Raw genomic sequence first — 26061 nt, 5'->3', positions numbered from 1 at the left:
TGGCTTCAATTATATAGCAGTAAAATAATAAAGTTTTATAAACTGTCATCTAGAATCCATCTAGACCAACTTCCTCATTGACAGATGAGAAAATTTAGCAGAAGAAAATGACTTGCCAAGGATCGAACAACCAGAATTTAAGTCTTCTAGCCCTTAAGCAAATATCTGAAGGCATGTCAAATGAAGAAATGATAAGTTTTATTGCTAGGGTCTAGAAATCAGACTGGAACCAATGGGTAGAAGTTACAAGAAAGTGAGGCAAATTTTAGTTATAAATTGTTAACAAACAGCTAATTGAATGAGGATGAGCCTCTCAAGAAGTGGTCAGTATTCTGTCTTCAGACTCTCAGAGACATTTGAACAAATGTAAAACAACTACTTGTCAGGGATATGAGAAGTGATTTCTTGGCCTGAATTACAGATTTGATGACCTCTCTCCTTTATTTCAAATTTGAGAATCCAAGAGTTGCAATGTGAGGCACTGCATTCTGGTAGGCTTGAACTAATGATCTTTATGCAGTTATAGCATTTAAACCCCACCCCACATTAGGCTACAGTTTGCCTCTGCTGCCTTGAATGAGTCATGTATCATAGAGTCAATCTTTTCTACCAGGAATAAGGATCTAGGAAGGGTAGGGGAATGAGGAAAACTTCAATACTTTCCAAGTATGTGGATCAAAGAATGAGCAGGATTTTTAAGAGAGGGTATTCATATTAAGCAGTGTGTTTTAAAGAAAAGAAGAACTATTGCAATCTCTGCTATTTGTCTTAAACAAAGAGCTTAAGCTGAAAATAATAAAACTATCCTGAGATATAAAACTTAGAAGCAAATGGAGGTACACACACACACACACACATACACACACACAAATAAAGCTTCAGAAGGGTAATGTCATCTTGGCTGTGTTCCAGTTCACAAATTCAGTATAAATCTATATAATATTTCTGAAGAAATGTGAGTGCAATAGTCCCAAAAGAGGGTATTCTTGGTACACATATCTATTTCCATTTGAATCAATGCAAAGTTTTAATACATGGAGGACAGCACATCATTCCAGTTCTGATGCAGGGTCCAACAGTCTGGCCAAAGATAATCCCTTTCAGAGCTCATCCATAAATGCTAGGCTTATCTTTCACTATGCCCCAAATCAAAATGAGGTACAACCTCTCAATAAGGCTGGGACAGAGTAATTGATGTGAAAATTGTTTTAAAGGTGTTAGAAGAATGTTTTCTTAAACAAACCATACAGCAAAACAGAAACAAAAGAAAAGCATCCCTTTAGAAACCCCAGGTATAAGAGAAAAAAGAAACAGGATGGAAAAGAATATATTTAAAAAGCTGAGTCTCAACTATTGTTGCTGGAGAAAAGGAGAGCCGAGAGAAAGAGGAGGGAGCCCATCTGTGAAGGTAATTGGGAAATACTACTGGAGAGATCTTCTCATTAACAAAAAGGAAAGCTCAAGGAACATGAAAACTCAATTCAGCAAGTGGCACAAATACAACCTCTAAGCCATTACTCTCCTCTTTTACTTCTCTAAAAAAAATCCCTAAATGGAACCTATGATTGATAGATCATCTTTCTGATAAGAAATTCACTCAGTGTTTTATGAAGATTCTAATAATAATCGCAGACTTGGAAAGGACCTTAGATGAAGTCAAATCCAACGTACCTCTTTTAAAAGATAAAGAAACTTAAGCCCAGAGGTTCTTGTTTTTAGTCGTTTGGCAAAGGAACTTCAACTCAAATCTCCCATTAAACAGGCTAGAACTCTTTCTAGTCTATAGGCAACCTTGAAATTAAGAGAGCTGGAATAAGAATTGCACTCTTGCCTAAGCAGAATAAGAAAAGGGGCAATGCCATACGAAAAGTCCATAAAAAGTTCAACAGCTGTTCACTATTCTTAATTATATGGTGACAGACTCAACTAATCAAGCCCTCTCTTCCTTACATGTCCTACATACGAGCTAACAAATTATGTATACTCAATACATGTTAAGACTTCAACTGCTTCAAAGTATAACACAACCTTAAACATGTTTCCTAAGTCCCCGGCACCAGTGAATTTGTAGTTTTATAAATATCATGGTGAACAAGAAATGCTGTCTTGTCATATTCAAGCCAAATAACAGCTGGACTTTAAAAATAAAATTTTGAAGGCATTTGCCTTTTATATTTTTAATTTCTGTTTTCCTTGCCTATGGTTTTGTCATATGATTTTGATGAGTGGTTAATACACATCCACAGCTGCCTCTTTTAGTGACCTTTTCCTCACTGTCTCCAGGCTCAGGGCTATGAAGCATGTCTACAAGTTGCTTACTAAGTGATATTGTCATTTTCATGGCTGACAGACATTTTTCTGGGAAGCCTGGTGGAAGCAGGGCCTCATCTTCCAGGCTGGCTTACTTTCGTCACTTCAGAAGCCCCACAGGAGGATGGGGTAGATGTGGAGGGAGGGCATAGCCCCTTAAAATTGCTGTTTCAAAGCCAGAGGAAACCTGTCTGGACTGAGGGAGAAGACATCTGGGCCAGAGGCACAGTAGTTACCTATCAACTCAGCCCCGCTAAGGAGCTCTCACTCCGAATCCTCTACAGAGCACAAAGAAGTCCTGATCTTCTTAGTGCTTTTCTCCATGATAATTATGTGTGTACATATTTCCCTTTTAATCTTCTGTCTTTCCTCACTAGACCATATGTTTAAAGAGGTCAAGGACATCTCTGCTTTGCTTCCCATCGTTTGTTCTAAGTCTAGTTTAGGGGCTGGCACATGGTAGGCACTCAAGAAATGTTGGCTGGTTGTTTCTTTAGACCAAAGACTAAGTGAAGGAGCAAATAATTTTTTTAGTTATTCTGATACTTTAGTTTCTTCTTAATCTTACTGTTAAGGGAAATATGAAGGAACAAAGTAGAGAAAGTATCATGTGTACCTGTTATCTACTCTGACTTTAATATGAAGTGTAACTCCAGCAGACTTTGCAATCAGCTCAGCCTTGAACAGATGCCAGGATACATCCTTAAGTCAGCAGAAGGCTGCTACCCATGCTAGCAGTCCTCACAGAAGCACTGCACTTCGGTCGGTATTAGAACAGGTAACTTGACTCCATTCATGAACCCCCAAAGCACATGAGGTCTCAATGGCAACTTCTGGGCAAGCTTCTGAAGGGAGGTTTTCACATGCTCCTTAAGCTCCTGGGCCACTACAGCCCTTCTACGTTGACACTCATCAGGCACTGCTGCTATGTGTGACAGAGTAACATGAGAGCTGGCATATGGCATGACTTGCTATATTTAGGGCAGAGGAAATGGGCTGTACTGAGGAAGGTCACAAGGAGTTTGTTCAGAAAAAAGAAGGGACCATGTGTTTCTACATATACAGTAGGGGGCAGTATGGCAGACTGCTTGAGAGAATCTCAGCTCTAACCTTAATATGTGGCTCATAGTGAGTAATTTAATTATTCTCAGCCTCAGTTTTCTCACCTGTAAAACGGAAAAAGTAATACCTTCTTCACAATGTGTATAAGGATTAAATGAGAAAATGGGGGTAAAAAGCTTAACATATTCTCTAGTATATAAATGCTTGATAAAAATGTTTTCTAAAAACAAAACAACCAGGGAAATTGGTTTGAACCTAGACAATCTAGGCGTTGAATAGAATATCCAAAAATATTTATATACAGTATGTTTCTCTAGAGTTAAATTTTTAACTTTTTCCTTTTATATAGTTAATAACTCAGACCATGATTTTTAACTTACCAAGCACATGATATGACTAACTAGATAATGACATTACAGAGAGATAGCTGACTATATTTACACCAAATATGCAGTTAAGGAAGCAAATGAAAAAAAGTGAATGACAAATTGAGAAAAGTCTTTGACAGCACAGGTAAGGTGATAGAGCTCTGTAACGACCAGTCTGTTGTCAAATAAACAGACTGAATACTCCAAAGTAATGAAAAATATTTATTTCATTACATATGGTCAACAATTTAGGTACTCTACAGTACCGTCTCCCAATAAAACTGAGATGGGCCAGACCTGAAGTGCTTCCACACAGGCTTTTAGATCAGCCACAATTTCTGTGTTGCAGTCAGATGGTTAACTGTGCAAGTAACATCATTTGGACTTCCTGGCTTCCTAGGTAGAGGAACCTCAACCCTTATCAGTGGAAAACCTGCACTTTTAAGTGCCTATGAAAATATCGGGCTGTTGATAGACATTCTTCAAGGAAGACAGCAAGCATATTTTGAGTCCTCTTTATGCCTCCCTTCCTACCTATCTTCCCTCTTCCTTGTTCCTTTCTTTTCTTTCTCTTCTCTTCCCCTCCCTCCCTCCCTCTTTACTCCCATATACACATACACATCCTAATCAGAATTTATTTTAACACCTTGTCTCCCAAACTATCATCAAACATTAGTCTTTCCTACTAGTATGAAAAATTATCATTCTGAAAACTTTCTGAAGGGCTTCCTAATGTCTAATACTACTCATCTCTGAGTCCTCATTCCAGGGATTTCTGGGCTGCCTGGGATGGCCCCAGGCTCTCACTAGAAGCCATGCCCAGTTTAGATGCTGCTATGAAGTGTCTTCATGTGTTTTCAAGGGATTAGGGTCCTGGAAGAAACCCTGCCAGTTAAAGGGATACTAGTGAGATTCTTCCCCTTAAGCTAAAGAAGGACTTTAGCTGGGACCTGAGATGGCTGAAGTATCATGTTACTCTGAAGAGAACAAATTAATCTTCCCTGACTGGTGGGACAGATTCTGCCAAAGGAACAGCTAACAGGAAAACCAGTCTCTACTCTGTGATGACACAGTAAATAACCAGGCAACATTACTACTGAAGTGCTGACCTAACCCATAAATTGTACCCAGACTCTGGGGAGCAATTTCTGCTGATGTGCTGCTGTGCATTTAAAACAAACAAACAAAAAGGGAAGAGAAGTGAACAGGCATTGATATTGGTGTGGGTAAATATTCTGAGAGGAAGGCTGGTCTTTCTACCCAGACTTCTGAAAGACGTTAGTAATGGTTACTGCATAGGTACAGACTGGGCCTTCCCCAAGCAATTATTAAGTTTATGCTAAAACTGCTGCAAACTATCATTTAATCCCCAAAATGGTTTGATTGTACCTGGGAATCACTTGATTTGGATATGCTAAATACTCTGATTTGATCATTCCACAATGTATACATGTATCAAAATCACTTTATGCCCCATAAATGTATACAATTATTACTTGTCAATGAAAGATAAAATAATGTTTAAAAGTCCTCCTTTGTATATTTTCCCTTTTTAAATGCAAATGCAGTGAGATGGATGAAACACAGAATTCTGCTGTTCATTGAAATGTAGAGGATCCTTTCATTTTAAAACTTTGATGGTAACTTGAAGTACTTGGATTGCTAAGTATTCAGTAATGTAAGATCTAGCTGCTTCTTAAAGTCTTCTACTATAATGCACAACGTAACATACGTAGTTAAATAGTAATATTTCCTTTGCTTTGCCTAAGAAATCTAGCTGATGACTCCTATGAAAAACTATAAAGATCCTATATCTAGCTCAGACACACCTTTGGAAACACATGGAGCAGCAGAAAAGAGCTAGAGAAAAGCCACTCACCCTCTGCATCTTCTGGCCGAGTAAGGTCGATGACACCTGGGCCCAGTTTTCCATCTTCATTTGACTTTCCCGTTAACTGGGGTCCCAGATTCTCAAAGCGCGTTCTTTCCTAGAGGAACAAATAATCAGAGGTTTATTCTAGTTTCCAAAACAGCCACCATTTCCTTCCAGTTTCTATCTTACTTAATGGGCAAAAGGTGAATTCAAAAATATCATTTCTGACCAACATGGACTCTGAAAATCTTTCAGGAAGATTCCGTTGAAAGCTGTTTGTGACACGGACAGCCCTTACAGCATCTAGACCACAGTATCTGTAGGGAAAGGAAACCTGTGACAGGGAACCTGCCAGAGCTTCTGTGCATATCTTCGCTCTGTTGGATTTGCTCCAGTAATCTAAAAAGAACGCAATAGAGAGGGTTGAGCCAACAATGCAAAAACCTGAAAGAGCAGTTCCTATTGAAATAAATGGCTAAATTTAATGGGAGAGGAATTTTCTCATTTAGAGATCATAGTTTACATTGGCATTCCTGGGGAAATACAAATAAGAATTTTATGCACAAGGATTTCAAAAACAAGTATTTCAAAGCAGGCCAACCAGATAACGATTGATACTACTATTTTGTCTCAGAATTTCAACAGTGATTTTCTGGGAACTAAAAAGGAGGACATCACTCCTAGCCAGCCACGGTGCCAGCAAAGTTAAATACCCCTGCTGCTTTAGGAGGGAAACCCAGAGCTGTTTTACTTGTTCACCAGTTCTTCTAGGAGTAGGAGTCTGAAGCATCATAGTGAACACTCCCTCTGCAGCTCTCCGGATCAGTAGCAGAGGAGCACATTGACCATCATTAATATGGTGTTCTTGTCTGCAGAAACACAGCGCATGTCCCCCTCTCATCTCCTTACTACTCTCCTGACTCAAACTTGGCTTTGTGTTGTGCTTATGAATGAATGAAACCTTGTTGTTCATTGCTATGAAACAATATTAAATGTCATGTCAGCTTGAATTTACAGACATGAAATAGCAGCTTCCAGCTCCGGGAATGGTTTCTGCATGTTATACTTAATGCATTATGCAGCAGTAGAGTGCTGATTGCTGTTCAGTCTATTGTTCAATGACCTAGTTCTGTACTGAGCATGTTCGGCATTAGATGGAAACACTCTGAGTGTTCTCTTCTGTAAGATGTTTAGAAACTTGGAAATATTCTTAAAGAGCAAACATACAATTACTTGATAGAGGCTGTGCCTCATTTGTACAGCCTGACTACATTTGTGCTTTCTAATATGATTATTTTTGAATATCATTATATTTCTATAATTAATTCCCATCAGTCAAATTGTGCAGGAAGTCTTCCAGTTCCCCTTCATCATGGAATATGTTGAAATCTGTGTTGGAAGAAAACACAGCATAAACCTTGCTTTAATCTACGCCATTTCTATGAAAGATTTGCAACAAAAATTACAATCACGAATTTCCCTAACTGGGTAATATACTCACTAGTTTAAATAGCAGTATGTGGGGAAACCTCTGATATATGACACTTATAAAAAACGGAATGAAAATAAAAACCAAATTAAGTGCGGTTCCCTAATATCTTCTTATGTGAAAACACTGGTGCACAAGAACAAATTAACCCAGATGCAGGACACAACAAAAAGCAACTATAAGCCTTGTGGGAGCTTCACACACAGTCAGGGAAAGGACAGCTGCTTTTAATCAGCCAATTTCTATTTTTGAGTAGCACTTTGGTTGTCACGATGTAAAGAAAAAGAATTAAAGTGGAGATGAGTAGTACCAGGGAAAGCAAAATATTCAACCTTTGTTTTATCACATTGTTTCGCATTTCAAATATTTGCATGTGAATGCTTTTCCTATGTTAAATGCAAAAGGAGTTTTGATGTGACACCTGCAATCTTCTTGGAAGAACAACCTTTAACTGTATTTTCATAGGGGGAAAAACAACTTTCTCTGAAAATCAACAGACCGTGCTATCTATCAATATGCATATTTCAAGTATCTTTCTAGTCACTCATTCTCTTTGATTTTACTGGAAAATATTCTCAGTAAAAAAATAAAATAAAATAAAGTTCCTGAAAGAATATCAATATTTTGACAAGGAAGGAGAAGAGGGAAAATTACATGCCATGGTTTGTAAAATCCTAAGACAACAAAGCTTACATGATGATAATATCTTTTCTTTTATAAAAAATGAAGTGCACTCACAATTCAGTAGTATCAGCTTGTTTTTAATCATAACAAAAAACATTCAGAACATTCAACAACACATTCACAGTGTCTTTGAAGTCATACATTTTTCTGACTTCATTGAAAAAAAAATCTGCAGAGATACTTTCCCTTTAAAATGTCAATATTTTGACAGAGTAGAAGTCAAGGAAGAATATCCCATGAAACACTTGTTAAATAGGAAGAAAATAAATCAATGATAGAAATTGTTTTGGGCAGTGGGTTGCATTTTAGATTTGGTAATATTAAGCACTTGTGTTTGAGATTAAAGAAGGACCCTGCAAAGCCATGCCCTTTCATATAAATTTCCACCTAGTCTCCCAGAAGATTTCCTTCTTTTCTTCAAAGAATAGCTCAGAATATTTATTTGCCAGCCACATAACCATAAGATAAGAGGGCCTGATGTCTACAAGTTACGTCTGGGCAGCTGAGCTAAGCAAAGATTTTACCAGTGAGGTTGAACATGAGCCTAGTAAATACAGGATGTGGATGTGGGCACAGAGAGAAGTATAAAGATACTTTGGTTCCAATAAGCTTAAACTTCTGCCATTAAGTACCCATGAGCATGCCCCTATATGGAACAAATATAGACTGTAGGTGGCAAGTTCTTAAGTCCAAATTTCCACACACTTGAACTAGCTCTCACCATGTACATAGCTCCCAAGTAAGATATGTTGGAGATATAAGCAACATACCTCAATGCTAATTTAATCCCACCCCTTCCAGGAAAATTGCCCCATCTTCATGTTGACAGTGGATTTTACATGCAGCAATGTGATCAGACACTTACTTATGCATTGTCAGTCACAAACAGGCAGGCAACATAAAAGTTATTGAAAAAAAATTAAAGTCAGCTCTGCTGTGTTGTAGGACTGTTGGCTCTCTAAGTGCTTTGAAATTATGATGTATGAAGTAGATGTTGCATATTAAATAAAGATATTTAAATGATAAAGCCCCCTTTAGTGGGAGCTGATGAATGTTAAATGTTACAAGTCACAAGCCAGTAGCATCCATCATCTTCATATATTATCAGAGTCAATGACGGGGCAGCCTCACTGATGACAGATAGACTGCTGCATTATTATCCCTTATTTCCAGAGTCACTGAACAAACCATTCAACTCTTCGGGCATTATTTTTAACTTTGCATTAAATTAGCAACTTTTCCCTCCCTACCATGGCAAGATTGATCAATTTTGTCTTTGCATGGGTGGAGAGAGAGGATGAATTTGGGGTAACTAAAAGAACAGAGGTTTGTTTTCATCTAGGAAAAAAATCAACTTCCTCTTACTGGCATCAAATGTAAAATTGTGATCTGGGGAAAGAACAGCAATGAAACAGCAAGCACACAATAATGGCTTTTCTTTGCACTTAGATAAAAGCTGAATTTTTGATGTGCACAGTATATTTTAATAAAATTTTATATACTATGTTTTATACACTTATTGGCTATTCCATAATAATGTGTGTGCTAACAGTAAAATTGCTCTTAAATTTATGTGTGTTATTTATACGTTCCCACGTAACAATGCTTTTTGTTGTAAAAAATATTCTGTTTATTAATGTAACTTTACAACCACTGCATCCAAGATCCGTGGTAAATTAATGACATTTTTATTATTTTATAGTGTCATTAAATTTTTACTGATCACTCCATCAAACAGAGGCAGTAAAGGCCATAATGTAAACTGGGACACTTAGATCAGGCAGCAGGAAGACATTCCATATAGTCTGAAGAAAACTGCTAGCAATAAATGATATTTATACCATCTTTAAGCATGTGAGAATACTTGGATAAGTTTGGCAAAACTGTTTCAGTAGTAGAGTGGATTGTGTACTTAAATAACAGTTTGCTTGCCAGAGAGACAAGTCTTTTTCAAACCATATGCGAAGTGACTGATTGCAGCTATCTCCTGAAAAACAACATGTGAAATATAATGATGTGCTGGGTCCCTCCCTTCTGCATTACCAAGACTGACCAGCATGTACCAGGCCTCAAATTATTTCAACATGGTCCTCTTTGCCACAAACTGAAGTGGAAAATGGCACACACTGAGAGGGGTTTTTTGTTTGCTGCTTTACAAACAAATATATTTCATTTAAGTACACATGTCTGGTCAATGATGTGGTATATTTCATTCCAATGGTCTGAATGAGAGGTACTTTACCAACCTTTATTCAAAAGCTCATTTCTAAGGGGTGTCTGAATATGGGGGATCATTCACGGCAGCCATGGAACATACAACTAATGGGCCATTACCTATAGCATAGTTAAAACAGGTAAAAAATGATTATCTCATGTTATTTTTATGTGTAAAATGCATGATAATTATGATACTCTCTACATTGACTCTCTTAAATAAACCTAAATGTGTGTTATTAACTAATTGCCAAATATTCTATTTATGTATATATAGAACAGTAAATAAATTCTATGCTCATATAATTATGGATTTAGAAACACCTAATTTCTACATGGGCATTCTGGTATGATTCTTTCTTAGGTAAATAAGGATTTTGTTGTTGCATCCTAAAATACATATTTAAATATTAAAGACTTAAAAATCTTTCAAATGTGTAATGATAAGGAATTTTGCAGGGAAGGTTAATACAGCCCCACTAATCATGTTTTGTGTGTATTCCTAAAGCAGAATTTTCTAAGAAAAATAACAAATATATGTATTATGAATATAAGTTCTCTAAGGCCATGACAATATTCTGAGATAATATCTTATCCTCAGAGTTTCAGCTATGTCTAGGTTATTGAGTGTAAGCTAAATAAGTCTTGTCATTTTCATCCTAGCTCTTAGCTTCCATTTTTATGAACGTTTGATTTCCATTTTGTATTTTGATGTATTTCCAAAACTCTTTCCTAAACTGAAAGTAAAGATTCCCCAGCAAAAGCAGCTTTCTCTTTACCCAGCTTCCCCTCCTTTCCTGTATTCACATCAGTGCAGAGGAGTCAGTGTGATTTGTCTCACTGCTTTTCTTGCCCTTCTCTGTCCAGGCGATCATCCAGGATTGCTGATTTTTCTTCCACATAGCCTATTGCCCTTGTCCCTTTCTCAATGTCATCCTGCCATCACTAACTACCCCAGCACATGTCTTCATGCCCACACACCTAGCTCACTGCTGCAGCCTCCTTTCTGATCTGCCTGATCCTTGGCACTGTCCTCCCCAGTCCTTCGACTCACACTCTTCACAGAGTTCTACTTCATGTCTCTGATTCAAAACCTTCCATGGCTTCTCATGTCTATTGCATTTCCTCCAAGCTCCTCTACATGGTTTTCAAGATCTTTCATACACTGCTCCCCAAACACCTTTTTAAACTCAATTTCCTACAGTTCTCCTGTCACATATCCTCTGGTTGGGGTGGGCAGTGACTTGCCTTCCAATAATAATACCACGATCATCCTTCCTTCTTGCTTCTTCTTTGCCAAATCCTATTCATATGGAAAAACTCAAGTTTTCCATGAACTCTGTAAACTCTCTGATCTACCTACCCTCTGATATACGAAAAGTCTTAGTTTTGCCTACATAATTAGCCCCTAGTTACGTACTATGTTAAAGAATTGGATTTTTGGTTCATGCATACCACCAAGTCTCCCTCGACAACATCAAAAGATTTTTCAAGCCAGAGATTGTATCTTAGACCTTTTCTATATATCTTACAGAGCATTTAGTATTAGTGTCCATAAATTCTTGCACGTTTATATAAGGCCACATAACTAATCTAGCCACATAAATAAAAAACATGCTGTACAAGTATCTAAGAGGGCAATAATAATCAAAACAAGGAAATTCAGAAAATACCTTAAATATTTTATAAAAGAGGTAAATAAGTAATCTTAGAAGAGCACAATAGAAAAATGCAATTTGATTATATAATTTCATGCGAAAAAGAGATTTTGAGTATGACTTGGAATTTTTGCAGATTAATACAATCCACCTTTGCAAAGTCTTTGCAAAACTCTGGCAAAAGAAGATACTACATATCATAAACACTTGGCTTAAAAAGCAGTACACATTTCAAAATAAAAGGTTCTGTTTTGTTTTGAAAGCAAGGCAATGCTAAGTATAATGCTAAGAGATATTCTGTCTCTTACTCTGAACGACTTTCTTTAATTCCTTGTTCTATACATATCTTGCCATGCTGTGATTCTCCAGAAACATCACTTCACCACACATGTGGTTTCCTTTTTGACTTAACAAACACTATCATTTTGTTATACTTCATTTTATATCCTTTATTATGCATTTAGTAATTTAATGAATGGTCAAAAATGTAGGCTTTACACTGGAAAGCAACCACACGTCCAAAAGGTGATTATATTTTGAGGGAATTATTTTAGAGGCATTGGACTTACTTTCCTAGTGACATTGTGATGCTTCTAGAGTAAGTAATCATGATAATATAGACTTTGGCTGGATGAAATGAGGTTCATTATTGAACCTCTTTTTTAAATAATACTTTTTCAGCTAAAACTATTAATTTGTCTAGCTTCTCATACATTTTTAACATCAAAATTTTGCTAGCACTTAAGAATTAGTTAAGGACTAACTGCTGTTTTCCAATTGTGTTTGCCATCACAGCATAAATAGATCTATTGGTGTAGAAGCAGGGAAGAATGCCACACACTGATCATCTACAATGTGCAGAGCCCTTTCCATTGAGTACTTCCTTTAATCTCATACCAATACTACAAAGAAAATACTATTGTTATCAACCAGAAGAAGGTGAGGTTCAAAACTAATTTTTATATGGGTTAAGTCATTTAATCAAAATTTAGATAGGTATTTGTACTGAGGTGAATTTTGAATAATAACTCTACAATTACCATGTGTTCTCTCTGAGCCTGTTCCCATATTTGTGAAATGGAATAGACAATGCTCATGCTGTAAGGGCTTAATGATTAAATGAGAGATTATACATGTGAGTGCTTTGCAAAAATACAGCAACTTATAAAATATCCACTTCTGTTAAAGATATTATTTAGTGTTTGCTAAGTATCTCAAAACTAAACAACAGTGAAGACAGTGTCCTTATCCAAAGGTCAATATCCTTTCTCCTATATCAACAATAGAACAATACATAACCAAAGATGTTTTGCTTTCCCTCCCTCCCTCCCTCCCTCCCTCCCTCCCTCCCTCCCTTCCTTCCTTCCTTCCTTCCTTCCTTCCTTCCTTCCTTCCTTCCTTCCTTCCTTCCTTCCTTCCTTCTTTCTATCTACAGAGTCTCACTCTATTGCCCAGGCTGGAGTGCAGTGGCATGATTTTGCCTCACTGCAACCTCTGCCTCCCAGGTTCAAGCGATTCTCCTACCTCAGCCTCCCAAGTAGCTGGGGTTACAGGTGCACACCACTACACCTGGCTAATTTTTTTGTATTTTTAGCAGAGTCGGGGTTTCACCATGTTGGCCAGACTGGTCTTGAACTCCTGACCTCAGGTTATCTGCCTGCCTCAGCCTCCCAAAGTGCTGGGATTACAGGCGTGAGCCACTGCGCCCAGCCAATGCTTTCCATTTTATCTTGGATGCTAAGTAACTCAGAAGTAAATTTAAATCTCAACTTTAGTAACCATGTAGGAGCTGGATAATTATTCACTACTTTTAAGCACTCAAGTCTTCCTTCACTTGTATGGTAAGAACCAAACTTCTCTGCAAAGTATGTATGTCTTTTTGTGATCTGGCTCCTGCTCCCTCATCAGCTTCATGTCTTATTCACTCTAGTTTATACTCTCTGTTACAATAAAATGGAATTTTTTGGAGCTCCCTGAACTAGCTATGATATTCCATAACCCTATATATTTCTGAATACCACTTTTTCTTTCTAATTATGATGTCTTCCCTTCCAGATGACATCATCATTAGTCCTTTCTAAGCCTAATTAAAACATCTGCTCTGTACAAAATCCTTTGTTGACTTACTTCCACCAGCCCTGGGAAGAATCTATCATCCCCTTTCCTCTAACACCCCATCTTTTGTTTCGTCACCACATTTATAGAAAAATATATTGCAATTATTGGTTTCTATGTCTGTTTACAGGTCTCCTCAACTTGCTCCTCAAGGTACAGTATCCATGTCTTATTATCTCTATAACATAAGTACCTCCCACAATGTTGCACATACTAGGCTCTCTGGTTGTTAAATCTTGGTAATGTTGGTAAAATTGCTTCTCTTTCTTCTTTCATTTTAATTTTACTTTTAAATAAAATACAGCTATTTTCAGATCCTATTTAGAGCAGTGAAATATAAATAACTAAAGACAGATAAATACAAAGGAAGGTGTGTAAGTCAGTTAAACAACAGAGTGATCTCCTGGTCAGGGTTGGCCCAGAGCTGTGATACAGAAAATCTGCCTTATTATTATTACTAGAAAGGGCTCTCCAAGAAGAATTTTCCCTAAAATCTGAACCATCTCCACAAAAAATATCCTGACACATCTCTTACATTGCTTAGCAATTCACCATTAGCAACTCATTCTTTGAATTAATTAAAAAGGCCAATCTCTCATGAAAGGGCAATAGAATAAACTGTTACAACAGAATTATATTAATTTCAGTTTAATTCCTCCTGAGAAACAAGAGCATTCCTAGGGAAGATAATCCTGGTAAAGCCAAGCAAACAAAGACATTGGTCAAGGGAGAACCTTAGGCACTGTAATCACAATGAGATAACGTCACAAGATTTGGAAATATCCAAGCTGAGTAAAGATGGTTGTTAGGGGCTGAATTGTGTTTCCCCATAATTCATAGGTACCCCTAGTACCTCAGAATGTGACTGTATTTGGAGATGGGGCCTTTAAAGCAGTGGTTAAGTTAAAATGAGGTTCTAATGGTGGGTCCTAATCCAACTCGACTGGTGTACTTGTATGAAGGGTACATCTGGACACAAAAAAGGACACGAGAAATGTGTGCACACAGAGGAAAGAGCATGTGAGGACACATCAAGACAGCCTCTAGCTACAAGCCAAAGAGAGAGGCCTCAGAAGAAATGAATCTGCTAACACCTTGATCTTGGACTTCCAGCCTCCAGTACTGTGAGAAAATGAATTTCTGTGGTTTAAGTCTGCAGTCTCTGGTAGTTTATTATGGCAACCCTAGCCAACTAATACAATGGCGGCTTCTACCTCTTATGCCATGAAAGGTGCTAGTTGCTTTCCAAAATTATCAAATAGTAAAGTAGCATATTTTAGAGATAAGGTCCTATTAGCCTCAGAAACAAGTATCTAGAAACTTCTGTCTTTAGGATCTAGTAGCAGTTCTATCTGTTGACAGCCTTGCCCATCCATCTATATATTTATCTATGATTCTTCAAAAGAGTAAGTTATCCTTTAAAGGGAAGGAAGTACTTGACAAAAGTTTTCAAAAACAGGAAGATTTATACTTGAGACAAGAAACAGAATCAATAAAGACTGCTATAAGCTGTTGAGATAAACTCTAAGAATGCTGATATATGCTACTGGACCATAAGCATTTCGAGGGAGGGAAAGTGTCTCACGACCTGCTCTATGCCCAGCAAGAACTGTGCGCTGCAAGCAGAGAAGCATGCAGCACATGCCTGCTGAAATAAACTAATGTCTGAAGAGCTTCTTATGGAGACGTTTTATGGACCTTTCAAAAACATTCTCCAATGATGTATGACAAGTTTCCCTCAGGATTTGAAGAGTACACCAAACTAAGCGAGTTCTATCTCCACACCCCTGGCAAGGACAGCATCCTAGACATCTCCTGTAACACACATGTAGACTCTTGTCACTGACCATCAGATGATAAATGATACAGTAGCATTAACTCTGAAGATATGAGACCCTTTCAGGCTTGGGAGCCACTGAATTAAATTAGTTTCATCAGGATTATAGTGCTAACTGAACCCCTTTAACCAAATGCTTTCTTTCTCATTCATATGGTTTTAATATGGTTTTAACCAATTGCAAGGTTATTTATAAGTTTGCAACTCCAAAGTAGAGTTATAAAGCGTTCAGATTTAAGTAAATCCAGTTGTGTGGCAGCCTAACTCCTACTTATATGTGGTTTCCACTTTTTATTCGTGTACAGAGGCATGATGCGGATTTGTTCCTGAATATTCTCTGATTAACCATTTGTTTCAGTAAAAGTTCACAAAAAGTCCCACTGTAAAATTACACAAACTCTTATTAAAACTGAACACATGGTGTAAAAAGTGGAGAATTCTATCTCCACCTAAACCACCACCAAGATACTGTTATTCTAACATGCACCATATGAACAAAGAGTGTCACAATAAAATGAATGACCAGCTAAGCAAATGTCTTTTTCCAAAAAGGTATCTTGGGAATTCTATTAGTTCAAAATCTATGTACTTGATTTGAGGTGCCTGTTTAATTTATAACGTGTACTTTTTAGTATTATTTAGTATTATATTGTGAAACACAGGTGCAGTTTATTCCAGTTGAAAACATCAAAGCTATACGAACCAAGAATAAATATTTTCTTCAGAAATATAGCTTCCATTTCAATTTTAGCTGGAAAACTGATAAGTTTGAAGATTTTTCCCTCAGAAACATAAACACAAAAAGTGGAAAAATGTAAGGTATTGCTACCCTGTATTTGTTTTAATTTATGAGATATATAAGCATATTGTATTCCCAAGAGCTTTTCCTATAATTTAAAAAAATATGTATGCTGCAAAAATGACATATATTTTAAAAAGAAAAATAGGGAGCATGAGAATGTTTTAGTACCAGAAGGAAATGTAAAGGCCTCTTCATTCAAAGAGCAATGGGACCAAAGAGGTCTGGACACTTACCACAGTCCTGAAGCTGGCTGGTGACAGATCCAGAACATGCCTCTCAGCTCCAGACTCTCAGTCTCCTGCTCCTTCCACTGAGCTACTCTTACTCTACAAACTATGCTAGTCCCTGCATGATTCATCTGCAAAATGAGGGAGTTAAGTTAACTTATCTCCATGGTTTCTTCCAGTTCTGAAATCTGATGATTCTATGATATTTGACTTTCTTTCTCTCTAAGATCTACACTGCAGCACGCATTGATAAAATCACTTTACCATGTCCTAAAAAAATTCTGAGGAATTATTCATCTCAAGAAAAGCACTAAAAACAATGCATTTTTTTCAAACAAGCCTACCAAAGCATGGTCACACTTAGCCAAAAAGCATCTGTTGGCTACTTCTGAAATTCCGTGGCCACCATAGTCAAAAGCAAGAGAAGGGAAGGGACACAAAGGCAAAGGAAGGCAAAGAAAGGATGCAGGGAAAATCAAAGGGAACATATTTTCATCAGAATGTGGCTTAAAGATTCCTCTGTGTCCCTAGTTTGAGAGTCATTATGGTGGCACTAGCCCAGAATACATGTCTTTTTGTCTGCAAGTAAAGTAACATAAATGCAAAGACTGCTGCTAAGAAGAGGGACTTTCTTCAGAAGAAAACTGATTAACTCCTTAATGTCAAGATTTTGTATATTCTACTGTTATCCTCCTTCTAGGAAAAAAGAAGCACTAAATAAGGTCAAATGATGTCACAAATGAGTATTCAAATAAAAAATAAAAATAATCCAGGACTATGTCTCATTGTGGAAGAAGCTTTTCTTAAGATTAAATAAAATTAAAATTTAGAAACTGTTTTCATTTCATACAAATTAAAAAAAAGCATTGTGAAATTGAAATTTTTAAAATAAGTTTAAAAGAAGAAGAAAATATTTAGAAACGCTTTTCAAAACAGTACTCCAATATGGCACCATTACAAAAGACAAAAGATAGTGTCCAACTGTGGGGATATGTGTTAATTGTATGGTTTTCCAAAGATGTGGGAGAACTGATATCAATTACAGTATAATTACCATTACTTCCAACAGAGTTAACATGTAGTTACCACAAAATAACATACAATTAACTGGTGTCACATTGCACACCAGACTAAATAAGATACAAATTAAGAATTCCCAAATGTAGCGATAATACTCTCCTATCTCTTAAAAAAGACAATTTAAAAAAAAACAACTTTTCTCTGATAATGTCACAGCATTTGCAGGATTAGTATAATTATTCAAAGAGGGAAAAACTAAGATATATAAGTTAGAAATCATCATTTTTAGTTATAAGATAAAAAACTGCATAGGGAGGGAGAAGCATATATTAACAAAAATGTTAAATTTAATAAGCTAAAGGTATAGTAAATAAAAATAAATTTCCTTCACATTTCTTTCAGGTCCTGAAAATCAGGCAGCTATATTTTAAAACCAAATTTAAGAATGTTCTTAGTTTTTACTGATACCTAATATTTTTTACTTTATTTATCAAACATGGAACAAGAGCCTGCTTTAGTCGTACTATAGAGGGACACAGAAATAAGTCAGGCTCAGTTCAAGACAGGAATTTAAACCCAATTTTTAGTTCTTTGCTATGTGAAGTAGTAAGTCATGTCTCAATATAAGCAATTTCCTTATCAGGAGGTGAGCTTAAGGGACAAAGAATGTTACGGTTCAGTTTGAAGAAGTAGAATTCCTTGCTGGAATGTCTCAAGTCAGCAACAATAACACAGGATGCCTCCACGTGCTGCATATGAGAGAGGGGCACGTGTGGGAACATGTACATGCTCGCCGCACATCTAGGTTTAATTAGAAGACAACTGAAAATGGCAGAGTGCAATGCTGTGAAGTTGATGGGAGGACAAAGGGAAAGGAGCTGTATTTTAAACACAGCTACAGTGTATCTGCTATATCTGTTTCAAACATCTGGGCTTCTAATTATTTATTGAACTCATGTGTAAGACTTATTTGGGAACACCGCAAGCAGTTATAGAACAGGAACATGCAACTACTTTGTAAAATACTTGCAGGACTGAACTCTTGATAAAATCTTGAACAATATCTGACATTATTTGAGTCAATGTGTAAAAACCATGAAGAGGTTAGCATGCTAAAAATAAATTTTGTACACAGCCTGCTAATTAATGTGGCAGACAATATTTTATTGGGAACTTATATTTTGCATATTTTTGAAGATTTACTTTATTTCCTACATCTGACTTTTTTTCTTTTTTTTCCTTTGTGGTATCCAAAGACTTACTTGAGATTAAATGAGGCTAGACGCATTTGTAAAAGGCTGCACAACTTGTTTGAAGATTACATAAGCATATGCATAGATTCACAAAGCTTTCAGGGCAAGTCTGTTCCCTATATAGTCAATATTTTCCTTTTTTCTATGAATATGGAGCTCGGGAATAGATGTATTAATTTTGCACCCAGTTCCATGTTTTATTCCATTGAATTCATGAAGCATTTGTTAGGCTCTAAGGGAAACCAAACTGGCTAGGAGGGATGACAACAGAACAATGATGGGTACATTATTATTCCATGTTATTTCCTCTGGTTCCCACATCACTGTTACATTCCTCTGATTATTGCAGTCTCAAAAAATGTGCTCATCACTGTGTGTGTTAGGCAACACTGCAAGACCGAGAAGCTAATATCCCAGATAGAGTACATTATGCATGTGATGTAAATGAGGTATGTGCTCTCCACATATCAGCCGTTTGTCATCAGAGAGCCAGAGAACAGAGCGGATGGGTGCGAGTGCTTTTATTCCCTTCCACTGTTTCCACAATAGTGAAAATAAATAAGTAAATAGAATAAAAATCACCTGTCCTTCACAACTGACCTTAATTGGCACAAACTTGAAATATTTACAGTGTAATGCATATTTTGGGTAGAGCTTTTTGTTTGTTGTCATTATATTAGGAAAACACAAGGCTTGTCATCTTCACAATCAGAAATTAGAAACTGAAATGCAGCACATTGTAGATCATACCAGCAAGGATAGAGACTGCACCAATTTTATTTCTCAAAAACTAAATCGTAAGGTATTTTAAAATGTGGACTCTGAATTCCTGGTCTAAAAGCAAGTGCTTCAATGTAAACACTCCTTGCTGCTGAATTAGAAATGATGCTTAGATCACAGGTTAAAATCTCTAAGTGAAATAAAAACACTCCAAGGGCTCTAGGACATGGGCTCAATAAACAAGCACATGTTTATTCCTACAGCTTGAATAACAGCACTCCTGCCCAGATAAGGAGAAACTTGGAAAATTAGCCTGAGCAAGATGTGAGACAGAGAGATAGTTCCTTCAGTCCTAAAGATTGTCTAATGAGGTCCAGGCGCGGTGGCTCATGCCTGTTATCTCAGCACTTTGGGAGGCTGAGGCGGGTGAATCACGAGGTCAGGAGTTCGAGACCAGCCTGGCCAAGATGGTGAAACCCCCGTCTCTACTAAACATACAAAAATTAGCCAGACGCGGTGGTGGGCTCCTGTAATCTCAGGTACTCAGGAGGCTGAGGCAGGAGAATCACTCGAACATGGAAGGCAGAGGTTACAGTGAGCAGAGATCTTGCCACTGCACTCTAGCCTGGGTGACAGAGCAAGACTCTGTCTCAATAAAAAAAAAAAAAAAAAAAAAAAAAAAAAAAAAACACACACACACAAACAAACAAACAAAAAACCAGATTGTCTAACGACAATAAACTACAATGGATTTGAATGGTCTCAAGGAAAAAGGCAGTTATTCATAGAACAAATAACTTCCCAAGTGAATGTTATAATTAACAGTTTTTAAATCTCTAAAGTTTTTAATGGCATTTTCAGACCAACTAACAACTTAAGAGAAGGTCATGAGTATAACAATTATAAAAGCTACAAAAGTTTTTATAATATAGCTCTTATTTAACTCTGCTGCATATATTTGACAAAAAGAAGTGTATAACCTAGGAAAGGAGTAAATCTGCTTTTCACTGATTAAATAAAACTCATATTTGAATTTGCATTATGATCAAAATTTTAGTTTTGTATAACTGAGGTGATGACCAAAGGATTAGCAAAAAAAATTGCTTGTAGAGAGCCAAACATCTCGACTGCTTCAGGATCTGAATATTAAAATATCATTTATATAAGGCTTCAGGTTGTACCTTGTGTTCTCTAACTGGCAACGTGACATGAAGGGCTGGATTATTAGACCGCTTAAACCAAATAAAGTCTTAGTGTAAATATGATCTATTTAGGAACTCTTAGGTTTTAAATATTAGTCTTCCCTTGAAGATTAATATGTTTGCAGCACTCATACTTGTACTTTCAATTATTTTAAAATTCATTGACAATTATAGTTTTTCAATTAAAAATAATACAAAATTCTAAAAATTCATTGTCTATTGTTCTAAACAGTTACATAGTTTGCCTTCTGCGTAAGTTGATTTGACTGCAAACTTTACTCCTCTTTAGTATGGTTTCTATTTGAAGGTAAATCAATACTTAATACTGCCTCAAATATCAACTATAGACAATTTCTATCTCATTATGTTACCTTTTAAAATTGTACAAACTTGAGGAAATGATTCTGGAAAACCAGTTTGTACAAAACCACATGAAATTCACTAACTCACAGTGTTTTGATCTCATCGTATCGTGCTGATCAGTAAATCCATCTACATTTAGCTAATCCTCAGTCCTCAGCTAATTCTTTCAGCCAGAGATATTTGGTACAACCGACCTGATTTGCTTGAAATAGACTTCACTTCCTTTCTACATCCTCTCCTTCCCACCAACACCCACAAAGATGATAAACAAAAATTGTTTTATTTATGGAAAAAAAAAGTGATGACATGCTACTTATTTATGCTATCAGCCTAAGGCAGCTTTGAGTCTACCTCATTCCAATGAAACAGGAGGCCAGGAGGCACACAGCATAAAGCTTCCCTTCTGGGCAGAAATCAGACTCAGTTCCCTTCCTCCTCACACAATAAATATGGTCAATGCTCAGACTTTGTGGCCATTGGCATCTTACAAATTGTAAAGTATTTTCCTGCATATTATCTCATTTGTAAGGCACAATCATCCTAATTTTACAGAATATACTGAGACTTGGTAAGATTTAGAGACTTGCCCAAGATGACACAGATAGTCAGATGTAGGCCTAGAAGACAGATCTCCAGCTTTAACATCGAGACTAAATTCTACTGATTCACATAGCTTAATTTGTTAAACTTTACTCAGTTTTAGGTACATGAAATCAGGAAGATCAGCATCCATGTTGGCTTCCAAAGCTTTGCAAGTTGGTATTTATTTTATAAATTTAACCTTCGGAAGCTATTCAAATCCAATACTCCACTGCATAGCCATTTAAATAAATGAAATCAGCATTCGATTCTGAATAAATGTGTACTGTTCGTCTCTCAGCCCCCCTCGGCTGTGCTACTGTTTCATATATGGTTAATTCTTATGCAGCTTTAGAGGACTTATCATTGAAGATGCACACTCAAGAGCTCCTGTTAACTGTGCTGCTACCAAGGACACAGGAGCAGGGTAGGTAGATATGCAGGTATTACACACTAGAGCCCTGACATAGAAGAATGCAGAGGCAGCAGCTGCCTCCTGTAACTATAAGAACTTGCAGAAAAATCATCAGTGGTCAGAGACTGCACCCTAACTGCAGTAGGCTGTTAAGATTGCAGTGAGAAATGAAGCAAGGAGAGAGGGAGGGTAGAAAAATAAGAGGAAGAAGGGGAACAGGGAAGGGCAATGGAGGAGCAGGAATGGAGAGAGAGGGTAGGAAGGAGGTTAGGGAGGGAGAAAGGAAAGGAGAGAAATCTATTCTCACACATACCAGGAGGCAGAGACAAAGAAGTGTGGACTGAGGGCGATGCATCCACAACCTCCAGAATAGAAGACAGATGAGGAAGTGGCAGTGAGCCCAGCAACTTGAGACAGTGAAAGAGACTTTAGTATTCTGGGGCCTTTTAAGAGGCAACCCTCCTATAATATGAATTTCCTCTGTCTGAGGAAGGCCAGACACATTCAAAAGGGCAGGCAGATGAAAATAAATTTTCATCTCCATAAGAGGAACTACTTCTTCCAAAGTCTGGGCTCTAGTCACAAGCACACAATCAATGAGCATTTTAGGCTCAGTGTTAGGGGAAGAGCAAAGTGTAAGACATGGGCTCTTCCTTCAAGTTACCAATAATGGTAACAATGTGGTGCAGTAAAAAGTATATAATTTATATAGAGAAGAGCTGGTATTTGAACCTAGAGTTACCTGCATGAATTTTCAGGGTTTTGTTCGATTTGTTAGTCTATAATGGGGGCTAATAAGAGATACCAATAATCTTTACCTCACAGGATTTCTCTGAACACCAAATGTGAGTTTTATATAAAAAAAATTCATCAGTCAAAAATGCCTATAATTATGTTAATTATTTCACATTTTCATGTAGATTTACAATCCTATATCATCCTGAGGTTTCTCCCACAGAGAAGAGTGGGAGCAACTTATTAGTTGCTTCTATAATTGTGTAACAGGTTGACTGTCTCCAAGTTTATCTATGTGGAGAAATACACTCCATTTACCTCAGCCACCACTACCATCATTATTCTTTATTCTCTCTCTTTCTTTCTCACACACATACAATCATACATACAGCCTCTGGGTTTACTTTCTTAGCCAGGCATTCAAGGTTTCCATCATCTGAATCCTGCCGCTCTCTAACTCAGAGTCCACTTCTCTCCTGATTGAGCCGTCCTCCGGCCATTATTCCCCATATGCAGAGACACATGCCCCATCCATACTCATGCCAGGACCCTGCCTAGACACTCCTCCCTATGTACTCTAGCCTGCCTGTCCTTCCTTTGAGGGCATTTCAAGTCTCTCCTCTACTACAGAACCTTTTTTCCACCCAGGGATTGATCAGGACAGCCTCCTTTTATCTTCATTAGCTTAATTAGCCTTACAACACATTTCACTCGTTAGGCACATAGACCCTCTATTGTCTGGTTCCCTTTTATGGATCTGTCTTATCTTCCAAATCAGACTACCAGACTACAGTCTCCTGTAGGTCAGAAAGAGACCAGTCGATATTTACCTGAATCCCTAGCACCTAACACCTGAACCCATACATCAAATGGTCAGCACTTCCTACCTAACACCCTGTGATGTCATGTGGCTGCAAACAACAATAAGGGAACCAGAAGAATATTTATTTGCATCTACCTTACTTCACATATATTATCTTATTTAATATTTTCCACAAGCTTATACATTATATTCGTCATTTCCACCTTCCAAGTGAGTAAACGTAGACTCAGAAAAGTAAGCAATAGGCCCTAGGTGGCATACCTAGTAATACACATGTTGTTGATCATTAATTAGGCTGAGAAGCTGAGATTTGGATTTAGACATGACTGATTTCAAAGGCTCCTGTTCTTTGTTTCATTCCTGATGTTTGCCTAGACCTGGAGAAATCATTTCATGGCAATCAAATTGGTGGTCTAGAATCAGAAAGGCTAAACTTGCTGCCAACCTCCCTTGAAGGAGTGTTATTAAGATCAGAAAACTCGGTCAGGTGCTCATGCCTGTAATCCCAGCAATTTAGGAGGCTGAGGCAGGTGCATTACCTGAGGTCAGGAGTTTGAGACCAGCCAATATGGTGAAATCCCATCTCTACTAAAGATACAAAAAATTAGCCAAGGGTGGTGGCAGGTGCCAGTAATCCCAACTACTGGGGAGGCTGAGACAGGAGAATCGCTTGAACCCAGGAGGTGGAGGTTGTGGTGAGCCGAGACCATGCCATTGCACTTTAGCCTGGGCAACAAGAGTGAAGCTCTGTCTCAAAAAAAAAAAAAAAAAAAAAAAAAAAAAATTTAAAAGAATCAGAGAACTCATGTTCTTAGAAGAATAGAAAGGACTTGAGAAACCAATGCGATTTTGTAAATATAAGAGCTCACTAAAATGTTTCTTTGAACTAGAGATGAGGTTTGTCTTCTTGCCCCCATTTTACAGATAAGAAAATGGGTATTAATTTAAATGCTGATATTTTAATCTCAACATAGGCAAGAGGACCCCAAATTTATGGTTTCTCTTCTTAAAAAAATATATTGACTCTCAATATGGGAAGATAACAATTTAAATGATCTCCTTTGTTGAGAACTACAGAGGACTGCCACAGCCCAGAAGATATGAGAACTAAGGCCATTGCGTAATGCATTTTACAAGACACCCTTTGTGTTATTTCAGAACCAATGCTGTTGACATTATTTATAAAAAGATATAAAGGGCAAATCAGGGTTGCACTAAAAATAAAATCAAGCATTTCCATCCATAGTGGGAGGACAGCACTTTGGGAAATTCTAATCTTAGTTGCAAATGTCAAAGATTGCAAACTGGATCTTAGCTAAAAGTAAACTTCTGTCAGACTGCTCCCAATGGCACATTTTTGACAACCAGATTTAAGACAATGCTGAGAGGGAACTAGCGATGTAAAGAATATATAAAGTACATCCATGTGCAAAGTTTTCCCATACACTCTCTATTCACAGCCCTAGGCCAACCAGCTGAAAATGAAAATAATCAAGTATAGTAATACCCAACACCATAAAGAGAAGGCAGAACACATACATGAAGACTTATACAGACAACACACATACACTGTCATACAGACCGTCTCACATATACGCCCAGGTCAACTGACACAGACAGACATACAGATTCAGAGACAGACATAGACATGGACTCAGACATACCTACAGACGTACGAATGCAGACAGGTGCACACTGAGATAGACACACAGACACAAAGAGATACTGACAAATACAGAGACACATTATAGATGCATAGTCAGACAGACACACAGCACTGCTATAGATATAAACAGACCTATGGAAAAACAGGCACACATAAATGTACATACACAGACAAGGAACAGACACAGAGACAGACTCACATATAGATTTATACCCACAATGAGAAAGACATGAACATTCAGAGTTCACTCACATGAACACTCACAGAGTTATACACATAGTGCAGTCACATGCACACACAAACTCATGTACAGCCATATATAATGTGTGACCTTCTGTGACCTTCTTTTCAAGGCACATCAGGACACAAGAGCAGGGATAGGTTTGGGGGAAGGAGGTGAAGTCCGTCTGTCATTGCAGACAGAATATGGGATTCAAAACAAAAAACTTTGAAGTCTCTCAAGTTTAATATTACCTCTGTGAATGTAGGCAAATGATTTGAGCTCTTTGAACCTCATACTCACCTGTAGAAGAGGAATAATAAAAATTCCACTTCTTAGGATGTTTTCTAGAATTAACTTTAATTAATAAATGTGTGAAAATGCTTTGCAAACAATTTAAAACACTGACATTTTAGTGATTGTTAT

General features: G+C 37.3%; 1 protein-coding gene across 35 annotated transcripts in view; it reads right to left on the bottom strand.

Annotated features, from left to right (window-relative positions):
• SOX6 (SRY-box transcription factor 6) overlaps window positions 1-26061 on the bottom strand; it is a 784476-nt gene that overhangs the window by 41469 nt on the left and 716946 nt on the right. For all 35 annotated transcript variants that reach the window (XM_050759333.1, XM_050759335.1, XM_050759331.1 and 32 more), the window contains one exon: window positions 5620-5728. In XM_050759333.1, coding sequence (XP_050615290.1) covers window positions 5620-5728 — 109 coding nt within the window. The remainder of the gene's footprint in view (window positions 1-5619; window positions 5729-26061) is intronic.

The sequence above is a fragment of the Macaca thibetana genome, chromosome 14 (assembly GCF_024542745.1).
Source record: "Macaca thibetana thibetana isolate TM-01 chromosome 14, ASM2454274v1, whole genome shotgun sequence".
NCBI classification, from domain to species: Eukaryota; Metazoa; Chordata; class Mammalia; order Primates; family Cercopithecidae; genus Macaca; species Macaca thibetana.
The sequence above is the reverse complement of the archived record's forward strand: the minus strand, read 5'-3'. Positions and strand labels throughout refer to the sequence as shown.